The 23,270-nt window shown below is 44.6% G+C and overlaps 1 protein-coding gene across 18 annotated transcripts in view; it reads left to right on the top strand.

The window, feature by feature from the left end:
- The window catches only part of LOC138582666 (protocadherin gamma-C3-like), a 1,158,828-nt gene that overhangs the window by 495,659 nt on the left and 639,899 nt on the right, over positions 1-23,270 (top strand). Inside the window, exon 1 of one of the 18 annotated variants that reach the window (XM_069654170.1) lies at positions 1,273-3,797. The exons of the other annotated variants lie outside the window; for them this stretch is intronic. Within the exon in view, the coding sequence (XP_069510271.1) occupies positions 1,380-3,797 (2,418 nt within the window). The 5' untranslated portion in view covers positions 1,273-1,379. Of the gene's footprint in view, positions 1-1,272; positions 3,798-23,270 lie in introns of those variants that run through there. 18 annotated transcript variants of the gene reach the window in all.

The raw sequence follows: 23,270 nt of genomic DNA, 5'->3' as shown, positions 1-23,270 counted from the left end.
CCCACTACCCTTTTATATAATTATTTTATCTTATCTGTGTTTTTCAGTGTTATTGTCCACTCTGCTATGTACTACTTGGTAATGTTTTCGATAAAATGACTGGATACCTAGACGAGGGGTCCCTCTATATTTATCCATTGAAAGATGACTGTTAAACTGCATTAACAGTCTTTCCGATCCATGAGCAAGATGGGTTAAATGGACTAAGTAAGGTCGCACATCTTCTACTAACAAATTGATATTGGTTTGAGCCAACGCAGGACATTGGATTTACTAGAAAGCTGTACCTCTCTACAGGCGGCCAGGCCAGTATTCAGTCCAGATCCATAGCAGAAGTAGACATTTCTAGAACCAGACATGGGTTTTTGACGCCCACCAAAACCAATCACCCTATTGGGCATGTCCCATCCAGTTGGGCATTGTTCATGGTACCGTGGAAGTGAAAACTGCCTTTTTTGAACTTTCAGTGAATTTCAGTATCACAGAAGCGTCCAGAAGTCTCTGCTCTAACAATAAATGTGCAGACAGCAAGCAGGCATTGGCAACACACAGGAACTGGGGATAAAAAATATATATTTTCAGGGAGACCCAAAATGTAAGCCACATAGGTATCTTTGCGAGGAGACACTGGGGGTTCAGCAGAGCATCTGAGATCCTTCCAAAGCAAGACCCATGATTCGCTTGTCCAGAGCCAGTAAGGGCAGCTGGGCCACACAGCTTGGCTTTGCACCTTGTAAACCCCTGCACCCGTGCATTGAGAAAAAAACCTGACTGCATCCACACTGTGGAGAACCTTAGGCACTGCTGCAAAAACTATGGGCACACACTGAAATAGTGCTGCCATCAGCCACTCCCGATTCATGATGTGAGTAGTCATACGTGGCCCATACCACCAGACAAGACTTTCGTACATGTGCAACACACCGGCGCACCCATTTTGAAATAGTATGCTTCCAGTAGGTTTGCATGAACCTTTGTGGCTGGCCACCATAGCCTGAGATACACGTTACATAACATAACCCCAGGTTATGCCTTTCCATGGCATTGAGGCCAGTTTTGGTTACCACATGCACTCTTGGACTTTGCCGAAGTCCATTTGAAAATGGGATATGTCGTCCACTCCAGAGCCTGTAATATCATGTCTGAATTGTAGTTATTGCTTTATGACACTGGGCGCCGCTGTTCGCCAATAAAATAGCCAAACTCCGAGATGATCCAGCAAATCACGTGGTATAAATAAGCTGAAATTGGCAGAGTCTCTGGGTGGCTGGAAACGTTTCCGAGCAGCACAGACCTCCGGTGAAGTCCTCCCTTTCGGACCTGCAAAGAAGCATCAAATTGCAGTGAGTGGCGACCCTAGAGCCTCCCCTGTCCATGCAATGGCTGGGACACCGACATTCTGCGACCCCCGGGCTCCTCTGCTGCTTGGCGCTGCACTGCTGGCAGTCTGGGGAGCCGCTTCTGGGCAGCTGCGTTATTCCATTCCCGAGGAAATGAGGAAAGGCTCTTTTGTGGGAAACGTGGCTCTGGATCTGGGGATGGACCCCAAGGAGTTATCAGAAGGGGGAGCCCGCATCGAATCTGGAGGTAGGAAGCAGCATTTTGGCCTGAGCTTGAACAAGGGGCATTTATACATTAACGACAGAGTTGACAGGGAGAGCATGTGTGCACACGTAGCTGATTGCCTGTTAAATGTAGAGATTATTTCAGAGAAGATTATGAAAGCGTACACAGTGGAAGTAGAAATTCAAGACATCAATGACAATGTTCCAACCTTTATTGCCGATCAATTAACATTACCAATAATTGAAAACACAGCACCAGGAGCACGATTTTCTCTTCCAGAGGCACACGATGCAGATGTGGGGGTGAACTCTCTCCAGAGCTACCAGCTCAGTGCAAATAAACACTTCACCCTGGATGTGAAGAATAGAACCGATGGCAGAAAATATGCCGAGCTGGTGCTGGAGAAATCCCTGGACCGAGAGAAGCAGGAAGTGCACAGCTTAATCCTCACAGCCACTGATGGAGGGGACCCGGTCAGATCAGGCACTGCTCAGATTCGGGTCACTGTTCTCGATTTCAATGACAACGCCCCATTGTTTGAGCAGCCTCTTTATAAGGTCAGTGTGCTAGAAAACGTATCCCAGGGGACTGTTGTGGGAACCATCAGAGCTACTGATAAGGACCAGGGCACAAACTCAGAAGTAACATATTCCTTTAACACACTAAATCAAAACGTTTTACAAAAATTCAAACTACATTCTAGCACTGGAGAAATAATGTTGCTTGAAAGTCTGGATTTTGAAGAGACTGAATTTTATGAATTTGAAATCCAAGGAAGTGATGGTAGTTTGACCTCCCGCTGCAAAGTTTTGATAGAGGTCATTAACGTGAATGATAACAGCCCAGAGATTGTAATGTCATCATTGCTCAAGCAAATTCCAGAAAACAGTCCTCCGGGCACAGTCATTGCACTTTTGAGGGTATATGATCGTGATTTGGGAGAAAACGGGAAATGTACCTGCTCCCTCCCTCCTCACCTCCCCTTCCAGTTAAAGAAGTCGATTGGAAATTATTACAGTTTGGTGACCATTGGACTATTGGACAGGGAGGAGGTCCCGCAATATAACATAACGATTATCGCCATAGACGGAGGAACTCCAACATTTTCTAAAACCGAAACCATCAACCTTCAAATTACAGATGAAAATGACAACCCGCCAGTATTTCAGCAGATGTCATACAGTGCCTATTTAATGGAAAACGTACCTCAAGGCACTTCCATTTTCACTGCCAAGGCAACAGATTTGGATTGGGACAAGAATGCCAGGATCAGTTACTCCATCGTTGATGGACACATTGGGGATGTTCCATTGTCTTCCTACATCTCCATTAATTCTGAATCTGGAGTCATCTATGCACTTCAGTCCTTCGACTTTGAAAAGTTCAGAGACTTTCAGATCCAAGTGAAGGCCCAAGATGGCGGCTCTCCAGCTCTGGCGAGTAATGTCACTGTGACATTCTATATACTGGATCAGAATGACAACACCCCTGAAATATTATACCCCTCAGCCCCCACGGATGGCTCCTCTGGGGTGGAGATGGCTCCTCGCTCCTCTGAGCCGGGGTATCTGATCACTAAGGTGGTGGCTGTTGATGGGGACTCTGGGCAGAATGCCTGGCTCTCCTACCAGTTGCTGAGGACCACAGACCAGGGCCTGTTTACTGTAGGTCTCCACACTGGGGAAATCAGGACTGGCCGCCCTATTATGGAGAAAGACGCCATTAAACACTATCTGGTGGTGTCAGTGAGGGACAATGGGCAGCCTCCTCTCTCTTCCTCAGTGACGGTCACCATAGTGATGGCTGACAGTATGCCGGAAATGCTTCATGACGTCAGTAACCCTTCAGCTCCCACAGCCATGGAGTCGGACCTCACGCTGTATCTGGTGATCGCTGTTGCTGTTGTTTCCTTCTTGTTCCTTTTGCTGATCATTCTGCTTGTGGCCATCAAGCTCCATCACTGGAGGGAGTCCCAGCTCTCTGGGGCATCAGGGGTTAATTTCCATTCGCTTCCTGCCTCTCAGTTTGTGGGGATTGATGGAGTCAGGGCTTTTCTCCAGACCTATTCTCATGATGTCTGTTTAACGACAGACTCTGGAACAAGCCAAATGAAGTTCCCCAGTTCAAGCCACCCGGACACCCTGTCAGGAAATGAAAACTATGGGAAACCAGGATCTGTCCTCATTGAAGATTTTTTAAGTGAAGGAAAAGAAGACCAGCCATTTATTCAGGTACATATATGTATTGCTATTTTTTGTAAGGCAGTTGGATGCACCGATTCTTATTTAATATTGTTTGTGATTGAAGGGCAATCAATCTAGTGTGTTTGTGCTTTGCAGTTTCTACTACTGAAATATTCCCTGCTTGTCGATAGTACACTTAGAAGTAAAACGTTTGTTCTATAACTGCCAGTGTATAAAAGATTGTATAATGTGAGCCGTGATTGGATTTTCTAAAAGCATGCATTCTCTGTCATGGAAATGAGAATAGCCATCCACGTTCGGGACAATGTGGTTCCACCCAGGTGCAGCGTGAGCGGCATTGTTCATGAGCGTGTCCGTTTTCCAAAACCCTGATTCCAGTTCAGTCAAGACACGGAATCCACTCCCCATCACCTTATTGAGTGTGAGTATTCGATCAGCATAATATATGTAAAGCACATTCTGAAAATGAAACCTATTGAATCCTTCGATAATGACGATGGAATTCTGAATCCATGCGCCATCAATGAGCAGCTTTAAAGTAGTGCCTTGTACCAGAATGTGTCCATGCTTGCTCGCAAACTTGTGTCCTTTAAATGTAAAATACTATTTCCCAAGCATCTTCTTTCATCATGTCTCCCCTTTATTATAATAGTTTGTATTCTGAATATGGAAGTGATTTCTAAAACATGGCGAGTGCTGTCCGCTGTAGCGAATTTATGTCATCCACACAATCATATTGTTAAACTGTGTGCGTTTATAAAATGTACTCAACATTATGGTACCCGAGGGCTACGTGAAGATATCTAATTACGAGCTACACTCCAACCACTTTAGACATGCCAAATGGGTGATGTGTTCAGATGATCTTTCAATCCAGAAGGTCACAGGGTGATGTTTGGTGTACTTTTTAGTCTGAATATTTTCTTGTATGCGACCTGTGAAACGACTACTTTGCATTGCTTTAACAGTCTCCTCTTTCCATTACTTGCAAATAAGTTGCCAACTATTTACTTAAATATTAGCGTTGGATGCGGATGGCACTACTGTTGATATGCAGAGGGCACATTTTACTTACTCGATTACTAACACGTTTACCATCTCTGGGTTATTAGTGGATAATGTTTTGGATGTGCTTACTTATAAGCGATTGTCCAGAGTCACTTTGAACTATTTAGTGTCTCTGCTGTATGCTGTGGTATGAGAGCCTGAGCTGGAGATGTACTGAATCCCGGGCAATCCCATAGCACGGACACACAGCAGAACTGCAGTGGCTCAGCAGTGAGGGGTTTTCACATGTCGGGCTTTCAACAGTAAGCTCGCTCTCGGATTCATTTCCCATTGCCAACAAACATACTGTTGTGTACTCATCTGATTATTGGAGCCTTCCTTACCTGAAATACTAGCGCACGACTGAACTTTTCTAAAGATAGATACAAAAGTGAACAGTGTTTAATATGTATAGGATGGTACTGGGAAGGTACCCTGCCCTGCAGGACTGCATCTGAAAGACTAATGGTAATTAGTACCTGGCGGGGGCGTGGCCTCAACCTCCCAGCCAATGAGGATGCTCAGAATAGGGTCTTTACCACATCGTAAGACCCCACTATGAGCCTACTCGGAGCTGGAGGCCCCATCTCCCCCCGCCGGGTAAAGCTAAGTGTGCGCTCCCCTGCATCCCCTTCCCCTCAGCCCCACCCCTCTTTTCCGCAACTCCTCTCTCTCCCTCTCCCACCCCACTTACCTGGTCCTGCTATGTCCCTGAACGTCGCCGGGAACACTAGTGTTGCCTGCATGTCACTGACCCGGCAATGGCCACCATGGAAAGGGAGTAAAGACTACAAGGGGTGGATTAGATGCTCCGATTTTCCTTGCTGCCTGTCTCCCTGTCTTGACTTCTTGTGTTGTTTGAATTGTGCTTTATTTCTTGTGCACCATGGGGCCTTCAGGTGTGTTAGCGCATTATAAGTAACAAAGTAAAGTTCCCTTCTCCCCGATCCATGGAAAGAGCTTTATTTGGTACTGCCCCAGTCTATATTAAGCAACTGGTGTCCTTTTATGAGCCACCAAGGAAGCTGCCCTCCTCTGCCTTGGCACTGGTCAACATCCCTAAATTCGCTCTCTCCAGTTGTCTAGGCAGATCCTTCCCCTTCAAGGCTGCGAAAATCTGGAATGCTATGCCTTTGGAGCTCAGGCTGGTAAAGGAATGCAATCCCTTTCCCCGGAGATTGAAAACTTTCCTTTTCAATTAACACAGTCTACAGCCATGTCTCTCTGAAATAGAACCCGCCCGCTTCTGACTCTCTTGCCCAAGTTGGTCACCTGTCCTGACTTTTTTTGTTGCTGTTTCCTGTGTCTGTGTTTGCGTGCAGACACACTACGACCTTCAGCGCCCTACAAATAAATACATTAAATAAATAAATAATGCCACCCCCCCTGCCTGGGCAATGTTGCTTAAGTGTTGTGGAATTGGTTTTGCTTAGTTTGTGATGCACTTGCAGGCCGGGTGAAATATTCATTTGCTGAAGAAATTAGGAAACTTTATATTTTTTCTGCTGCTGGAAATCAATATTTTACAATTGACGCATAAACTGGGACCCCGGTTGTGAATGACAGAATAAGCAAATAGGGGTTTGGGGAATCCGCAGCTGTGCAAAGTACTTTGAATCTGTTGTGTAGACGCCTCTGTTTTTCACTTCAATGTCTTTGGCAGGACATTTTTTGGAAGAATTTGTTGAACTTAGAAATGCGAGGCCACGCTGCCAGGGTGGCTACCATTCTCTTGGGGATTCCCAAAAACTGGATATTGAAATCAATGCCCTCTAGCCACAACCACCATTTTATTCTTGCATAAGCAGAAATCAGTGGTGGCTCCAAATATGTGGATTAGTGCTGAAAAAGTTTTAGATTATTTCAAAGAAAATCACTGCCGCCATTTAATTCTGACTGGCTTTGATGGCAGAGGTATGGTCAGATCCCACACTTTGGACATCATTATGGATGGGCATGATGTAAATAAGAATGTGTCAACAGAGCTGACACGAGCTGTTGCAGGTGAAATGAACAAACAGTGATGAAGGTTCAAGTACAAAAGTTACATGCAATGCTCCCAATACCTTCTGCAGGCCGCAGAATTGGTACATGCCACTAGCCATTGGCTTGTGATAATTGATTCTTGGCCAATAGGAAATGGTGTGCTGCGAGTATGTGGAAAATATGAGCAATTTTTGTGTGCCGCACTTGTAGCTTGCAGCGTTACATTTTCACCCCTAGTGGAGAAATTAAAACGATGACCCCTCACTTTTTAGAATTCAAAGTATGTAGGAGGACATATTTGTAATGTTTGGGTGCCAATAGAGATTGCTGATCATTTCCACAAAATAACCTTATTTAATAATCAGTCCAACCCCCAAAGAAATTCACCCCCGGACAGATAAATAAATAAATAAATTAAAGATGTTGAAAACTAATTTGGGAGATAACAGCAAGGGTTTGTGTTGTATTCAAGTCCATTTGCTTTTTAAATTAATTTCTTCATCTGGGAAGTTTTACATGCTTCTGACTGGAGGTACTCTGGACATGGAAACTCATCCCATGTGCAATATCACATTTACAGCCATACGCAAGCCAGCATCTATGGCTAGTAGCAAAACGCACTGATCACAACTCTGGGGTGTAAATAATAACCCTCCCATTTTGATTAAATATTTTACATGTGAATAGTCCATAAGAAAAATCCACCTGGAGGACACATTTTCAGAGTGATTTCTTCTGATTTAGAACTGGATCAAAAATCATGCATCACATAATCATATGGATGAAGTCCCACTGCCTTTGTATGTCCCCATTAACTCCCTGACTGATCATAACTGAAGCCCAGGGCTCCTAATAATATGAGCAGCTCAGGAAGTTCGAGTGTTCAAGTTTAAGGCTCAGGACTCTGGCCCTGAGCAGTAATGCCTTAGTCGGGGTATGTATTGTTGATCAGAATGATATCTCTCCTGAAATCCTTTACCCAGAACGTGGACCAGATGTCCTTTGCTGGTCTTGGTATGGTCCACTTCCTCTGACCAAAGTTACTCGATAAACAAGGTGGCAGCTCATTCTGGGCACTGCACCTAGCTTTCCTACCATCTACGTCCGGCCTCTAAGTCATCACTCTTTAAAACCAGAGTTTCTAAAGGGGATCAGGAAACTGTATGTCTCAGTAGAGAAAGAACTTCTAAGATATTGCGTTGGAATCTTAGTGGGCAGCCCCCTAGCTACTACACAATATCATCTGGAGGAATAGTTCTACCATGGATGTGGCACACTACTTTACCAAGTACTCCAGTTACCAGCACAAAGATTGTGGTGAAGTAAAGTGTATTCATTAGCAGACATGGCCCTGAGGATGGACGTTCTAGTCCGAAATCAGTCAGCTTTTGGGTTCTGCACCTGTGCATTTTTAAAGAAGGCAGATCGAATGCCAATAAAAGACTATTGACAAAGCAATTAAGCTTGACAATATTTCTTATGTTCTTAAGGATTTATGCTGTATCAATAAGCACATGTCTTAACTGAATCAAGAATGCAGTAGTGATTGCAACAAAGGGAGTTACTGATTCTGGTTAATTAGATTCACCAGTCTGCTTGAATAGTTATTTCCCTGGAACAGTGTATTCCAGGTTTTGATTAACCCAGAATACCGTTCATGATTGATACAATCTGATAATGTTTGTTTAAACTGTGGTGCCCACTCAAGCCACTCACTACCCCCTTGTTCAACCACAGTTACTGTGAATATGCTGTTTGCTGAAAGCAGGCAGGTGGACCTTCCTGAACTAAGCAACAAGCCACATGAATCAGAACATCAGTTAAGTTTAAAGATCTGTTTAGTCCTAGCTTTACCTTTAATGTAATTTAATTCCTTCTTAAAGTACTTGTGAGAAGCCAAAGGAGCAGCTAGGCTTACCCAGACAGAAGGTGTAGTGGGTACAGCATAGGTCGAAGTAAAGAAACATACAGCACTCCCGGTTGGAGCAGGGTGAAGTTGAGGTTTGCGAGTTCCATAAGGTAGAGAATGAGCAGTTGCACAAGTAGGAGGCCATGTAGGCATGGGCAGAATCCTGGTAGCTGACCTTAAAGAGGGCATGTAGGCAATAGAGATTGTGGGCATGTAGGCAATGAGAATGTCAAAACTGCCTAGAGATTGGCGAGGGTGAAACTTGTTATCTTTGTGATAGTGATGTTCTAGCTGAGCTGGATTAGGGCACATGGGGGTTGTGTTGCCATGTGGGAGTCCTGGGTCTTGTTTTAATGCCCCATTGTTTGCTAATGACTTCTGCTCTTTGAACATGGGTGTTTCTATGCTGTCTGTAATGTGCTGATGTAGTTTTCAAGCTCAGCCACTGCTGTGTGTTTATTTTCTGTTTGATGTATTTAGTTTAAGGTGGGAAGGAGGAGGATTATGAAAGGGTTAGTAGGAGGGGAGGTCGGTTATTAGATGCAATGTCTGTGGTTGCTTGCTTAGTTGTGTCCATGTTGATTTATTAGTACTGAGCATTCTCCGGCTTTCTTGATGTTATCAGAGGTGCCATGTAGCACCATGGATTCATCTTTCATGTTTATTAGTATGGGATAACTTGTATCAGCCTTAAATAAGCAACACCTGAGGCATTTTACTGATTGTTTTGTGATGATAAGGATCTCGTCTAACAGTACAATTGATCAACACCAAATAGGCAGTCTTGCATGTGTCCTGTTACTGATTTGTCCAGATTAAGGCATTTTACAAAAGGCATGATGAGTGTGTTGTCACCAGTCAAGTTGTATGCGGAGTACCAGAGCATAATATTTGTTTATTCCTCAATGAATTAAGTATCTGAACACTGTTCAGGTTTCCCCAGGATTGGATGGTAAACCATGTGTGTGTCCAATTACTGGACCCTCTGTGCTGACTGATGCTGTCCGGGTAAATAGCGATATTAATTGTCATGCATTCAATTTTGCGGGTTACTGGGATCAAAGTGCAATTTTCTCAGAATCCAGGACCCTGATAGATGGGAGTTCCTACAGCTCTATTGGGGCGACCTCCTATTCCTGGATACTAGAGACTGAGCTCGTTCAACAAGAAGTAACCAGACCGCACAACAAAATTGGTGCGTGTCTCCAGCCCTGAAGAAAGTGGTGACATTTATTCCTATACCACTGAAACCGGTCGGCTTCTCTTGCGACCTGAGTAGATTAATACGGATCAGGGAGATCCCTACATCAGATTGTACTTTGATCCCAGTAACCAGAAGGGAACACTACTTTCTTTCATCTTTTTCATCTCTTTCATCTACCTACTGAGGAACGGAGTTCATACACATAAGAAATAGATCACCGCATTCCTCTCGAAATAGGAGTTACCTCTGATGATCAATCATCTTTAGACTATCATCGATTTAGGTCCGATACTCTATATTTTTTAATTAGTTGTAAAATCCAAATAATGCAAATAAAAATGAATGTTTATTTGGAAAGCAACACAGAAAAGAAACTTAACTTGTGGAACCCTGAAGGCCAAACTCAGGAACTCATTAACATGGATTAATTCAAAAGGTGAAGTTATAATTGAATACATGTGACTCGGATTCGAGTGTGATACAGCAATCGCCTAACCCCATCAATTTGTGGATTAGGTTCAGTTTTTGCCTAAATGAACTCATTTTGTTGAACATAATTCATAACTCAACATGCTGTTCAATAGAAAACAAACAATGTCTTGCTGATGAGAGCATAGCTATGCATAGCATGGTATTAATAGGTGACTGGGGTGCCTCTTAATCACTCAACTGGATTTAACAAAATTAAAGAAAGATTTCAACTTCTCTCGCTGCCTAAAATTATACGGGTAGCATCTTCCAAACATACCAATGCACTCCAAGAGGTATCGTACAGACATATCTATCCTGTGATATCCACAGCTAGGCTCTCATAGGCAATGAATTGTCTTTCACAGAACTCACCGATAAAAAATATGAAGCAATAAGAGCATAGGAGGTAGCCTGCCTGCCCTGCCGTCTAAGGCCTGCCTGTTGCACAAGTTAACTTCCCGGGCAAATAGAGGAACCTTAATGCGGCTTTGATGGTGCTGTTACCAAGAGTGTGGTCTCACCATCTCTGGTCTTATAGTACTTAGCATCCATGACCAAAAATCATGTGTGCTAATGCCTTTAAAAATAAAGCATACCTGAAGGTTTGTTGAATTCCCCCTGGTTACATGAGGATACCGTTAGTGCATTGTCAGTGTCTATTGGGAGGCCATAATGAGCACAGAGAAGGGACTTCCAGTTACAGAACCGGATGGTGGAGGAGATGCAGCAGCAGGTAAATGTTTTAGTACCTGTGTTTGTCCTCTGCAGATGTTAATTGGTGTAGAGGTTGGGAGCAGGCATCAGAAGTGTTGCTGAGCAGCTGCTTGTTGTGCACCCTTCACCGGGGAAACTTTAATATAACTTCTAAATGCACCCCTGGCTCGGGAGCGTCTGAGATGTCCCTCCAGGACATCTCCTTTCCAAAGACTCGCCTCTGCCTAGGAATCACTCTCCTCCCTGGGTAGGAGTTTCCTCCCCATTCACAATTCCTCCAGGGTTTAGGTGGGTCATCACGAGAAAAAAAGGGTGTGGTCATGCTTCTTTGACTGTGGCGTTCAGACAAAATCCAGCATTGCCTGAAGCCAAAGAGTTCTGAGGAATATTACTGATGGGTGTAGGAGTAAAAACCGTTTTTCCAAGTCCCATGTAGGCAGACAATGTATTCCTGACTGGAAGGTCCTTATGAGACTGGGAGTCCCAGTCCCTGAGAGAGGAGTCACTCCCAATAAGGTTGCATTACCCCAAACCCCTAGGGAGAGCCATGCTGAGCAGGCTCACCTCCCTAGCCTCACAGGAGGTTGCTCCAGTTTGGGGAGAAGGGACAAATTGACCAGATTAATCGCATACCCCTCCCATAAATGAGAGGCTTCCCCTTGTGGAAGGACATGACTCAGTAATGTTTCCACCAGAATGTTTCCTTCTTTTGAGTCTCATAGTTAGAGGTTGGTTGCTGTTTCCCCAGATCCACACAGACAGCTCTTCTTCTGTATAGAGGAGGGAGAGTACTTGGAGAATTCTCCCTGAGGAGAAGGATGTAGGAGCTGGGGGAAGTTCGGGAAGTAGGCCCCTATGATCACTTCTTTTAGTAGACTGTTTACTACAGCTGTTTTTTATGTTTGTGGGCTGGCCTCTAACATCTAGGGTGAGGGACATTTTAGAAAGGGTTTCCACGTCTCAGTGGACACTTTTGATTTTCATCGCCCTTCATTCTTTAAAATCTTCTGGGTAAATTAAGTTGGAGCAAATGACCGTCTGCTTGCTCCCTGAATTAATCAGAGCTTTGCCCTGGATGTTGTTTGGAAGGGCTTCGGATGACAGTAATACACACTGGTCTCTTTTAGGTTTTCTACCCTTTCCTCTGTCCTTACCGAACCTATCTCTGTAGTCTCTTCTGTGTGTTTTTTTAACAGAGACGTAAAAAAGTCCCTTTTCTCTGCAGGAGAAACATGTGGTTAAGGGAGAGATGATAGGTCTTGCACGTCCCATGTTGTCTCCTGGGATTAGTTTGGGTTTGACTATATGGAGAGAGGGAGGCATCTAAATAGTCTCATTGTTCGGGGAGGATCTGCTAGGAAAGGATTTCTCGAGTTGTCTATTAGTCTCCCATACTGGGAATTCAGGGTACGTTTGTAATACCCCATGAGGGAGAACGTGGTGGCCTTGCCCTACACCTAAAAGATTGAGACTCTCCTGATGCCGCTGTTCGGCCCGGGCTGGTTGTCAATAAGCCTTTCTAGGAGTACCTCAAGAAGTCACCTGAATGTGGGCTCAACTTTTGTTCTGAAGACATTTCAGAGGGAAAAGGTTCGAGGTCTTCCTCAGAATCAATGCAGAGTTTGGTGGAGAGGTCAGTATGTCATGGTTTCTCCACGGTAGTATCTCTAAAGGTTGTCCCAAAAGATGGTTTTATACCCAAATGGCCATTAGGTGGAAGGCAGTGAATGGGATTGGCCATATGCTCGAGATTAGATTCAAGTTCGTCAATATGATAAAACAGTTCACAACTTTCCTGTAGACTCTTGTGGTCAAAAGGAAGTATCTTCCATATGGTTCCCTCTTCCTCGGGAAAACAAGTTTTGTTTAGGAACTCTTCAGATTCCCTTTTGGCAGAGATCTCTTTATAACAATTTCATGGCTCTTGGACTCTGAAGTCCTCTGGCAGACTTGCGTTCTCCCAATCTGCATAATTCACATAGGTCTCTTGCCCACTCGGGTCTCTCCGGCTCCCGCAACCTCGTCGGATTTCTCAGCCTTGATACAAAGTGTTTGTATCCCCTTCATTCTGACTCACAATGGGCACTTACCCGTTCAGATTTCTCAGGATTCTGTAACCTCGTTGGCTCTCCCAGCCTGGATGGCAATTGTTTGTACCCCTCATATTCTGATTCACAGGGGCTGCTTACCCTCTCAGGTTTCTCAGGCTCCCGTAACCTTGTTGGCTTTCTTAGCCTTAATTTAAAGCATTTGCCTCCCTGTTGCTGCTTGTCTCTCCAGCTAATGTGCTTCTGGCATAGAGCTCAGGGATCCGGGCTCTCCCCTGCATTCTGGTCTTGGTGATAGTTACAAGGCCCCAGGCCACAACAGTGTCTCTGTGGTCTCGCCACCAGTAGAAACGGGTGTCTCCCTGTGTCTGCCTCTTCTCCCGACCTTGGCTTCTCTGTCGGATGGGACACCAGCCTTCCGGCTAACCTTACGCTCACCATCCACGCTACCGCAGGCTCTGCGGTCAAGCCTGGGTCTGGCGCTCCAGGACGTCCCCTGCGTCCCCTGTCCAGAGGCTTGCCTCTGCGTAGGAATCACTCTCCTCCCTGTTTAGGGGTTTCCTACCCATTTACAGATCCTCCTGGGTTTATATACTTCATCACGAAATCAGAGGGTGTGTCCTTCTTCTTTGACTGTGACACTCAGAGGAAATCCAGCATTGCCTGAAGCCCAAGAGTTCGGAGAAATGTCACTGGTTGGTGTAGTCAAAAAAGGAGTAAAAACAGTTTTTCCAAGTCCCATGTAGTCAGACAATGTATTCCTGACTGGGAAGTCCTTATCGGACTGGGAGTCCTTGTCCCAGAGAGGGGAGTCACTCCCAATGAGGTCGCACTTGCCCAGACCCATAGGGAGTGTTTTGCAGAGCAGGCTCAGCTTCCTAGCCTCACAGGAGGTGGCTCCCCTCTCGTGAGAAGGGACTAATTGACCAGATTTGTCACACCACCCTATGCCTCCATATGCCTCACATAGTCTCACATATGTTACAAAGAACATCTGAGAGCCATATCTCTTGTCACATTTGGACAGTTCTTGGTAACCAATTATATTGTTGTCCACACCCTAGAATAACTGGTATTTCCATTTGCATGTTTTGTTTACTGTTCTCTACAAAAAGAAAATAAATATTGAGAACCTGAATAACTCAACCTTGACATGTTCACAATTCCATTATCTTTGATGACATTATCTATTTGAATGGCAATATTTACATGATTGGTCACTAGTCAACATTGGTCTGAACAAAGTCTCCTCCTTAAGATGAACATTCATTGTGAAAAGAGCACTTCTCTGTATGTGTTTAATGGCAGAAGGAAAATCAGTTGAGAGATGAATATTCACTTACTTAAAGCAGACTTACGGATACAACTCTGGGCAGCAACCTTCCTAAAATGCCCAGCCTATTGGCTTCCTGGGAGTTCAAGTCTGTGCTTCGCAATCTGTGCCACAGGCATATTCCACAAGAACTCGCCACAACACACCCTGACTGCAGCTAACATTCCTACCCCAAAGATAGCTACCCCTATGACCACACAGCAAGAGATGCACATTTGCAGTACTCTACTCGGGTAGGGCCAAACCCATGTAATTATGTCCACAGTATGATAAAATGTCGTACTGGGAATGAGTAAAAGTGAAAATAGCATGTTCTATGGGATGTAATCCACTCATGAATAATTCAAATTCGATGTAACTCTGTGCTATGCAACAGGGGCTTATCCATTTCTTATCAGCCTTATGCCTCCTTATGCTGGGCACCCAAAATGCTAGGCAAACTGGCCCCTGAGTAAAAGTACCAACATCTATCCCAGACACTGGTGCCTGCCTCTTTGGGTGTCATTGATGAGGTGTGTCAGAGTTACACTTGCCTTTTCAGGGCCAGGGAGCAATGGGCCCAATTCTGCAGCCCTCTAGTCACTGAGACACCAAGTGATTCAAAATAAGAGAACAATGTGAGAAATAATATAGTGATAATAAGGAACGGATAAAGCAGCTTGTTGTCATGTCTGTTGCCCAGCCCCAGGGGACCACAATTGTGTTCTTGCTGAGCCACGGCAGAATGTCCATTTGCATCTTTACTCTTCCAGGTAAAACTGTATTACGTTATTTCCGTTCTCCCACACTACCATGATTGTCTCTTGATATGCAAACATGGTGATTAAAACAACTGTGTTACTGTGCCTTGGGAAAGTGAGGGGGAACTTGCGGAATATGTGTCGGACTGAAACTCCCCTTTTTTCATTGACTCTTGTTTCTCACATGACGCTTTATCCCATGTTATTTTTATAAAACAAATACAACTCAAAAGAAAAAATACTCATTTGTAGATTCTGCATGCTTTATCTCACTAGTATAAAGTAAAACCCTTTTCCTTAATCGAAATCTACAGGCACTTAATTAATCTTAAACCATAAGCGAAGTCGCGCACTTTAACATTTTCTTCTGGCTTGGGAACACTGCTTGCTCCTTGTACTCTAGTAATGCTGCATTATCTCCTATCCCATAAAGCACAGATTCTGTCCTCGTCGGACTGCAACTATGTTAAGCTTTCTGAACCATTTGCATATCCCTCGGATCCTGCCCATAGAGGCAGAGTAGCCCAAAATGACAGGTCAGTATTGCTTAAGCAACACTCACATGTCTGCGCCACATTAAGTCTTGTCAATGAGGTGTTACTGAAGTGTACCGGCCTCTCTAGGCAGAGAGAGCAAGTGGCCAATGTCTGGATTCCCTTATTCAATGAATGTAAAACTGTATGTCTTCTAGATGTCCAGAGCTCGAGATTGAATCATGGGTAAGTGTGGGGTGTAATAAGTTAGCAGAACATTTTTAAAAGTCTCTGGAGCCACTTTTTCTGAAATAAGGAGTTGACAGGCCTGTCCACCATTGGAGTCCCAGTTACAGAGATGTATTTAGAGAAAGCAAATTAAGGAGCATTAAAGTCATAGGGTGCCTGTTTCAACCAAACCGAAAGCAAACTAGGTTCACAGGCTGAAACAGGTGCAAAGCTAAAGCTATCCAAAATGATATGTGGCATGGAGTTAATGCTGACAATTGGAAACGTAGAGGGAACAGCATGTCTCCTATGTGATATGATTTTAAAATAGCCAGTGATCTTTACTGCATCTCTTCTGGTACAACCAGGCAACGACTGTACACTCCAAATAAAGTATATTTTCCATGATCCCTAGACCCTTTACCAGGATAGTGCCTTCTGTGCTGACGCTCATGTTTTTGTTATCTCTAGTACTTTGTTCACAGTCAACATACCATAAACTGCCGATGAAAAGGCCCATGGACTGCCTGTCGCAGACTAACCCTCCAGCCTGGGAACCGTAGAACGTGCTACACAACATCTTTTAGATGTATTCAGTATCCATCACATGGGAGGGTCTCTCTTCTTTGTTATGTGTCGCACAATGTAGTTGTTTCTATAAGGTCTAGTTCAGAGTTACTAGTGGCTTTATTTTGTCATTACTTATGTTGAAACATTAGTATTCCTCATTTTCTTAAATTAGCAATGTAAAAAACTCACCTTCAGTCAAGAAACATCCATTGCCGATTCAATTGCTTAACAAGTTTCCTCATTCAGCGTGTTTTTAATCAAGTGAAACATGCTGTCATATCATGAATAGGGATTAACAGAGACAAAATAGTGTTCACAAATAAATTTAGTTTTATTTTGAATTGAAAAGGAGTTGGGTTGGGGGAACTTGTTGAATAAAAAAAGATGCCTTTCGTTAACATCGGGTAACGGTGAGGAAAACGGAACAAGTGGAGGTGTTGGCAATGAAGGGCATGTTGTCAGTCTTTGTTAGGTTCTTCCCTGAGTTCAAGTGCAAAGCTCAACAGTTTCTTATCAGGATGCTCGCTATGGTTGAGCCCAGAAACAAGTTCCCTCACAATCCATGGGGTCTACATGCTCGATTCCACAGGAACCTGTATCGCCTCTTGATCTTTGCTGGACCTCCGTTCCCAAGGTCCAGGTTGTGTATCAGTCTCTTTTCAACTTCTGGGACCAGGTTACTGGAAAACATCATTATGGCGCCTCACCAAGAACAATCTCTTGTGAGCTACTCATATCTCTGGAAGGATGCTCTCACCACTCTTTTGGTCTTGTCAGCACCCGCCCCCGGCGCAGCTTTCTTTTACACATGCTCACAAAGAGGCTCCATCAGCAGGGAACCTCTGGCCTACAAGCAATTGGCAGTAGACTGCTAGGCTTCTCTGACCCTTCCCTACCTTTTAACTTTCATCCCATCTCCCTTCTCCCCCTCTCTAAACTACTTGAGACAGTCATCTGCTCCCAAGCCTCCCCTTTTCTGAACTCTGTAATCATGGGATGTAACATTTCTCATATGCGCATGCCCAGGCCTTTGAGGGCACATTGCCTCTATACTGAATTCAGTTTATATAACATTAGGATCCTCAATTTGACCAATTTGACAAGAGTTTTAAATCTGACTGCAAGCTTCCAGCTCTATCCTTTGAACACGCATATCTAATTTACACATACAACTCAGCATCAGGTGTGGCACGCATGCATGTCGGCCATTACTGACTAATGAATGTGACTAATGAATGTGTATGTCTAGCACCATGGGGCGCAGTGCAAATGGGTCAAAGACATATTTGATGGCACATGAATACACTTCGAGCATCAATGCGAACAGTCTATCTCATTAAGCATTCCTTTGAAGTGACATACTGGCATTCCTTTTGCTTCTATCAGGAGTTCCAAATCATCCCAGCCTAACTTGGTAAGACACCGGTTGAATAAATATTGGGTTTTGCACTGCATAATTGACTCATAACTGTTAGCAGATGGCCCATGTTTAATGTTAATTGCATGGTGCCGTACAAATTAGTAATACCAAGTAATGATTAATCCATATATAATGATCATTTGGTTATCTTCTTTTAATAGTTCAGTAATGATGTCAATGCTAACTGATTATATTATAACAGTCTAGCTGTATCATTACATTGTGCAAGAAAGATTATTTTTCGCTACTCTCGAAAGCCAATGGCAACCGAACTAGATGTGGGCTAGCCGTCAGAGGTTTGTGCTGGTTTGAGCCAAATGGTGGGATCACACTTGACTCTAGTTTCATGCCAAGGGTCCATGAAAATAGAAGCTAAGCTAATTGGAGGAAAATACATAATATAAACTTGCTTGCCTTATGTCCTGCACCGGTATCTTTATAAAAGGATGCCTGGCATTTGGCCTTGTAAATTCTTTTTCACACATCTTCTTTTCAGCTGTGCATTTAAGTGGGAAGCTCTTAAGATACATGGCCACATAGGGTTATATTATTGCCTATAAAAGGTCAAGTGGGAACGTTAGGTCATATGAAATTAATGAGTGCTCCCACCACACACCACACTTTTCAAGTTAACTACTCACGGCCTGATTTACAAAAATGTTTTAACATGGGAAAGTCCCATTGCAAACATTTTTGGAAACCAGGCCCTCAGTCTTTTCCTTCTTTCAATACTAACCGGGTCACAAAATAAATGTGCCTGGTTAAACTGTTCGGTTTATTTCACCATGCCTACTGATTTGATACCCACAAAAAATATTTCTTTACTTCCCCTAGTATTTTTTTTTTCAAATCATGGATAATATCAAGCTCAGTTCTGTGTCAAACAATGACCAAAACCGCATGACCTGTTACACAGTCTTGTTGGGTGTTTTTAAATCATATAATTAGCATAATAAAACAGGGAGGAGATTTTTAGCCTAACATATCTTTTAATTCATTTTTGTTCAACCTTTGAATTTATGTGTTTCTCATAGGCTTATATTGTGATTTATATACGTTTTAAATACTTGCTGAGATGCAGGGAACTATTTTAGCTATATAAAGCCATACAATAACCACTAAATCAGCGTGAGTCTACAAAGGTATGTGTTCAAGTGCCTAAAGTTCATACTGTGATCAAATCCCTGCTTTGCATCTTCACTAAAGTGCATGATCCTGGGTGAATCATTATGTCGAACCATGCTGTATCTGCCACGTTGAATGCCACACATTGGTTTTGTGTTGTGGGGAGTGGGCAGGCAGAACGTCTGTTATGGGCTTTGTGGTTTGTATGCAGGCAGGACACCAGGTGTCTGTCGGTTTTGTGTTTGGGGGTGGAGAGACAGGACTCCAGGAAAGGGTTTTAAGTTGCAGGGACTGGGCATGCATAATGACAGGCATGGGTCTTGTGTAGTAGAAGTGGTGGGGTGTGATGCCAGATATTGGTATTGTGTTGTGGGTGGTATTTCGTCTGCTATGCTCATGTTCAGCTCTTAGATTAAAGCCAGACCTCCTGTCTTGGCTCTGGCATGGCATTCCTTACATTCTCTGGCTTCTACACCTGGCCAAATATTTTTGTATGCCTTGTAATGCTCCTCAAATGGGATCCATCCCCTGCTCCTCAAATGTAGCCTGTCTCCTCACCAACAATTGACACTCCTACCCAAAGGACAGATCAATGTTGTACACACAAAACCCAACCCCTTTCTTACTTCAGATCCATATCTGCTCCTGACAAAAGATCAATCCCCACTCCTCACCTGATGCTCATTAAGCATTCTTACCCAGGTTCAATCTTCTGTCCTGTCCATAGGCTTAACCTGCTGCTTCACCCAAATCCCATTTCCACTCTTCACGCATGGCCCATTCCTCCTACTCACCAAAGGCCCATTGTTGATCCTCACTCAATTCATACCCAATCTTCTCACCCGAAGTCCATCCCTGTTCCTTATTTAAGGCCCATCCTCAATCATCACCACAGAGCAATCCCTACTCCTTTCCTGATGCCCATCTTTACTCCTCACATGAGACATGTTCCTTGTCTATTAATAGAAACCATTGTGTTCATACAATAAATGGAAGCTGGTGAAGTGATTTACTTCAATAGTGCAACAGCAGACGGCAAGCCGTTACCAGCAGTGCCCAGCTCGGTTACCACCACATTTCTATTTTATATAATCTAAACAGAAAATGTGTAACTTCTGTTGGACGCCTTCCTCCCATGGATTCCTCATCTATGATATCTATCGACCAGCGTGGCTCCACCTGTTGCCTCTATGCGCCCTGCACTGGACATGATGTCGGGCCACTATATATAGATGTGCCATGCCCCGTGACCTCCATTCCTCTATTCTGCCCACTCTGCTTGATCCAGGAACTATACATTCTTATTAGTTTTACCGAATATTTTACTGCATCTCTCAAATTTATTGTGATGTTGAATCTGATAAAGTCTTCGGTGTTAAAACCCTGCATAGATTGAAGGTGTTATATGTCACTTTCCAACCTGCACCACATTTGACTTTAATATCTTGGTAAAGGCCACGACACGCGTGTCAACCGAGGCACCAGGAGAACATGAAGCAAAACATCTCAACTTTCTCCATAAAGAAAGGGGTGATAAGTGGACCCGTTCTACATACCAGGAGTAGACCGTGGCACTGAGGAATGGTCCCCTGTCCAGAAGGTCAAATAGAAGAAGACGCACCACAAGAGGTTGAGATCCCCCAGCAGTTCTTCTAGGCATTATTCTTCTTCGTTATCAAGGGCAACTGAGAGGAAGAGGCCCCATGAATACCTCTTCCCACCCAGTACTCTACCCCAGGGAAAGGGTAGGCGTTCAGTCATTCGACATCTTCGCCAAGGCCCCAACAGCCACAGCTTTAGTGAAGACGGCTTCATTTTTGGCAAAGTTGATGTATCCCACCATGCTTGGACGACCCGGGAGGGACTCCACAAGCAGGCACGGCAAGGTCATGCCAAAGGGGCACACCGTTGCATCTCTGGACATCGGCCCCCTGACTTCAGGCCCTTCTTTACCGGCGGAGGTGATGCCAGAGTCGTAGGAGAATTCCTCCCGCTCCCCAGAAGGGCATACATTTTCAATTTATAGGACATTTATGACAAGGAGGGGGATCATGTTCCTTTCGGGATGGAACACCAGTTAAACAACAGACTTTCCTCAGGAGTTTTATGGGGAACAAGGAGACTTGGTGGAACTGGCGGCTGACTTGCAGGCGGCAAGTAGCTTCAACACTGTGCCCCGGGTGGACATGCTCCCTGCTAATACCCCAGGTAAGCCACAGGCCATTTTTCAATGTCTGATGGTGAAGGTGGTCGACACCTTAGGGCTATCGGCCCCTTCATGTCTGAAGGTGCAGTATGACTTAACTGAAATCTTTGATGAGGGTCCTATAAAGGAGATACTATTGCCTTTCAATCAGGCAGTAGAGGCGCCAGTGGTAGAACTATGGGCCAAATCTTCAGTTCTCACAGTGGATCGTGACCTAACTAAGAGACGCAGACCGGTATTGAGATTGGTGGTCCAGGCCACTACAGCAGACCTGAAGACCACCTCTTTCCTGTCTTTTCCCCCGACAGGGAGAGCAAGCGATTGGAATAATTGGGTAGGAAGATTTTTGTCTCTTTGTGCCTTGGTCTCAGGTACGTCAATGCCTCTTGCGTTCTGGTAAGTTTTCCCCTTGGCACATGGTTGTTCATGGCAGAGGCATCAAAGTACATGCAAGAGGAATTTGAGGCCCTTATTAAGGATAGCAAAGAAGCGTCCTGTCAAATACTGCAGTATAGTCTGGATACCGCTGATGTGTCAAGAACAATGGCCGCAAGCATTGTTTGACACAGATGTTCTTGGCTGACGATATCAAGGTTTGCTATTGATGTCCAGGAGAAACTTTTGGATATGCCCATTGATGGCATGAACTTGTTCGGCACCAAGGCTGAACAGTCATTGCAGAAGTTCCAAGCCTCCACGGCTATTGCCAAGTCACTGGGGCAGGCAGTTCAGCAACAACGAGCTGCAAGCCCGGCGGGCAGGGGGAGTGGGTTTCACCACTTCTCCAGTTTTGCCCAAAGAGGTAGAGGTCAAGCACCATTTGGCAGGCAATCGACATCGTCCCTCCAGGCGTAAGGAGCCGCTGTACACCTAGAGGAGCCGCTTCCACCTTCACCGTGCCCTCCGCGACCTCTGGCATGAAGCCTCTCTGAAGTGGACTTCAACCATCTTTCCCGTGTGGGAGGCAGAGTATCCATGCTTGGCGATGAATGGAAAGTAACCACCTCAGACGTCTGGGCCTTACAAGTCATACACCACGGTTACTGCTTCCCTTTTGCCACTCGCCCTCCAGACCACCGCACATACCACCAACCCCTGCCTCCAGAACCTCTCCTACTAGAGGAGATCCATCCGTTTCTGGCAAAAGGGGTCATAGAGCTTGTGCCCTGCACAGAACGAGGCAGGGTTTGGTACTCAACCTACTTTCTGGTGCCTAAGATGGATGCAGGTCCAAGACCCATCCTGGATCTGAGGCTTCTGAACTTGTTCTTGGACAAGTTCATGATGGTCACTCTGGCTCGGATCCTCCAGGCCCTGGGCATGAATAACTGGCTAGTCTCCATGGATATCCAGGATGCTAACTTCCATTTGGCTATCCACGTGAAAAACACAGGAAGTACCCAAGATTCAAAATGGGGAACTGTCACTTCCAGTTCTTTGGCATCCAGAATTTTCACCAAGCTTCTAGCAGTACTGGTGGCTTGCCTCAGGAGGGAAAGCATTCCTGTCTTCCCAACTTGGACGACTGGCTCGCCCGAGCCTGCTCCCCAGACCTAGCATTTTCACACCTGTCCGGGATGTGCAGCATATTACAAAGCTTGGGCTTGTTTGTGTGTTTATCTGTATAGCGCACAAAACCCTGAGGTATCTATGCGCATATGCAGAGTGTTTCTCCTTGAACTTCAAGAACTCACAGGTATCGCCGTCCCAGCCCCGCTGATTTATCTGTGTGGTCATGGACACTCGCCTGGGCCGGGGTTTCCCACCTGAGGTACAACGTCCTTTCATAGGCAGTCTTTTTTTCGATGGGTTTTTTAACTAAAGTATTCAATGAAAAAACTCATAGAAAAATATAGGGAAGGTGGGAAAGTGCATACAAGGGGTGAGGGGGGTCAGGAATAGAGAAAAATCAATAGGAGATGGGGGCTATGTGGGAACCCCCCAAACATTGAAAAAAATAGTTTGATGAGTTTTTTAATTGAAAAATATTAGTTAAAAAAACATCAAAAAAAGTCCTTTGATGAAA

The sequence above is a fragment of the Ambystoma mexicanum genome, chromosome 3q, assembly GCF_040938575.1.
Source record: "Ambystoma mexicanum isolate Mex_15411 chromosome 3q, UKY_AmexF1_1, whole genome shotgun sequence".
Taxonomy (NCBI): domain Eukaryota; kingdom Metazoa; phylum Chordata; class Amphibia; order Caudata; family Ambystomatidae; genus Ambystoma; species Ambystoma mexicanum.
The sequence above is the reverse complement of the archived record's forward strand: the minus strand, read 5'-3'. Positions and strand labels throughout refer to the sequence as shown.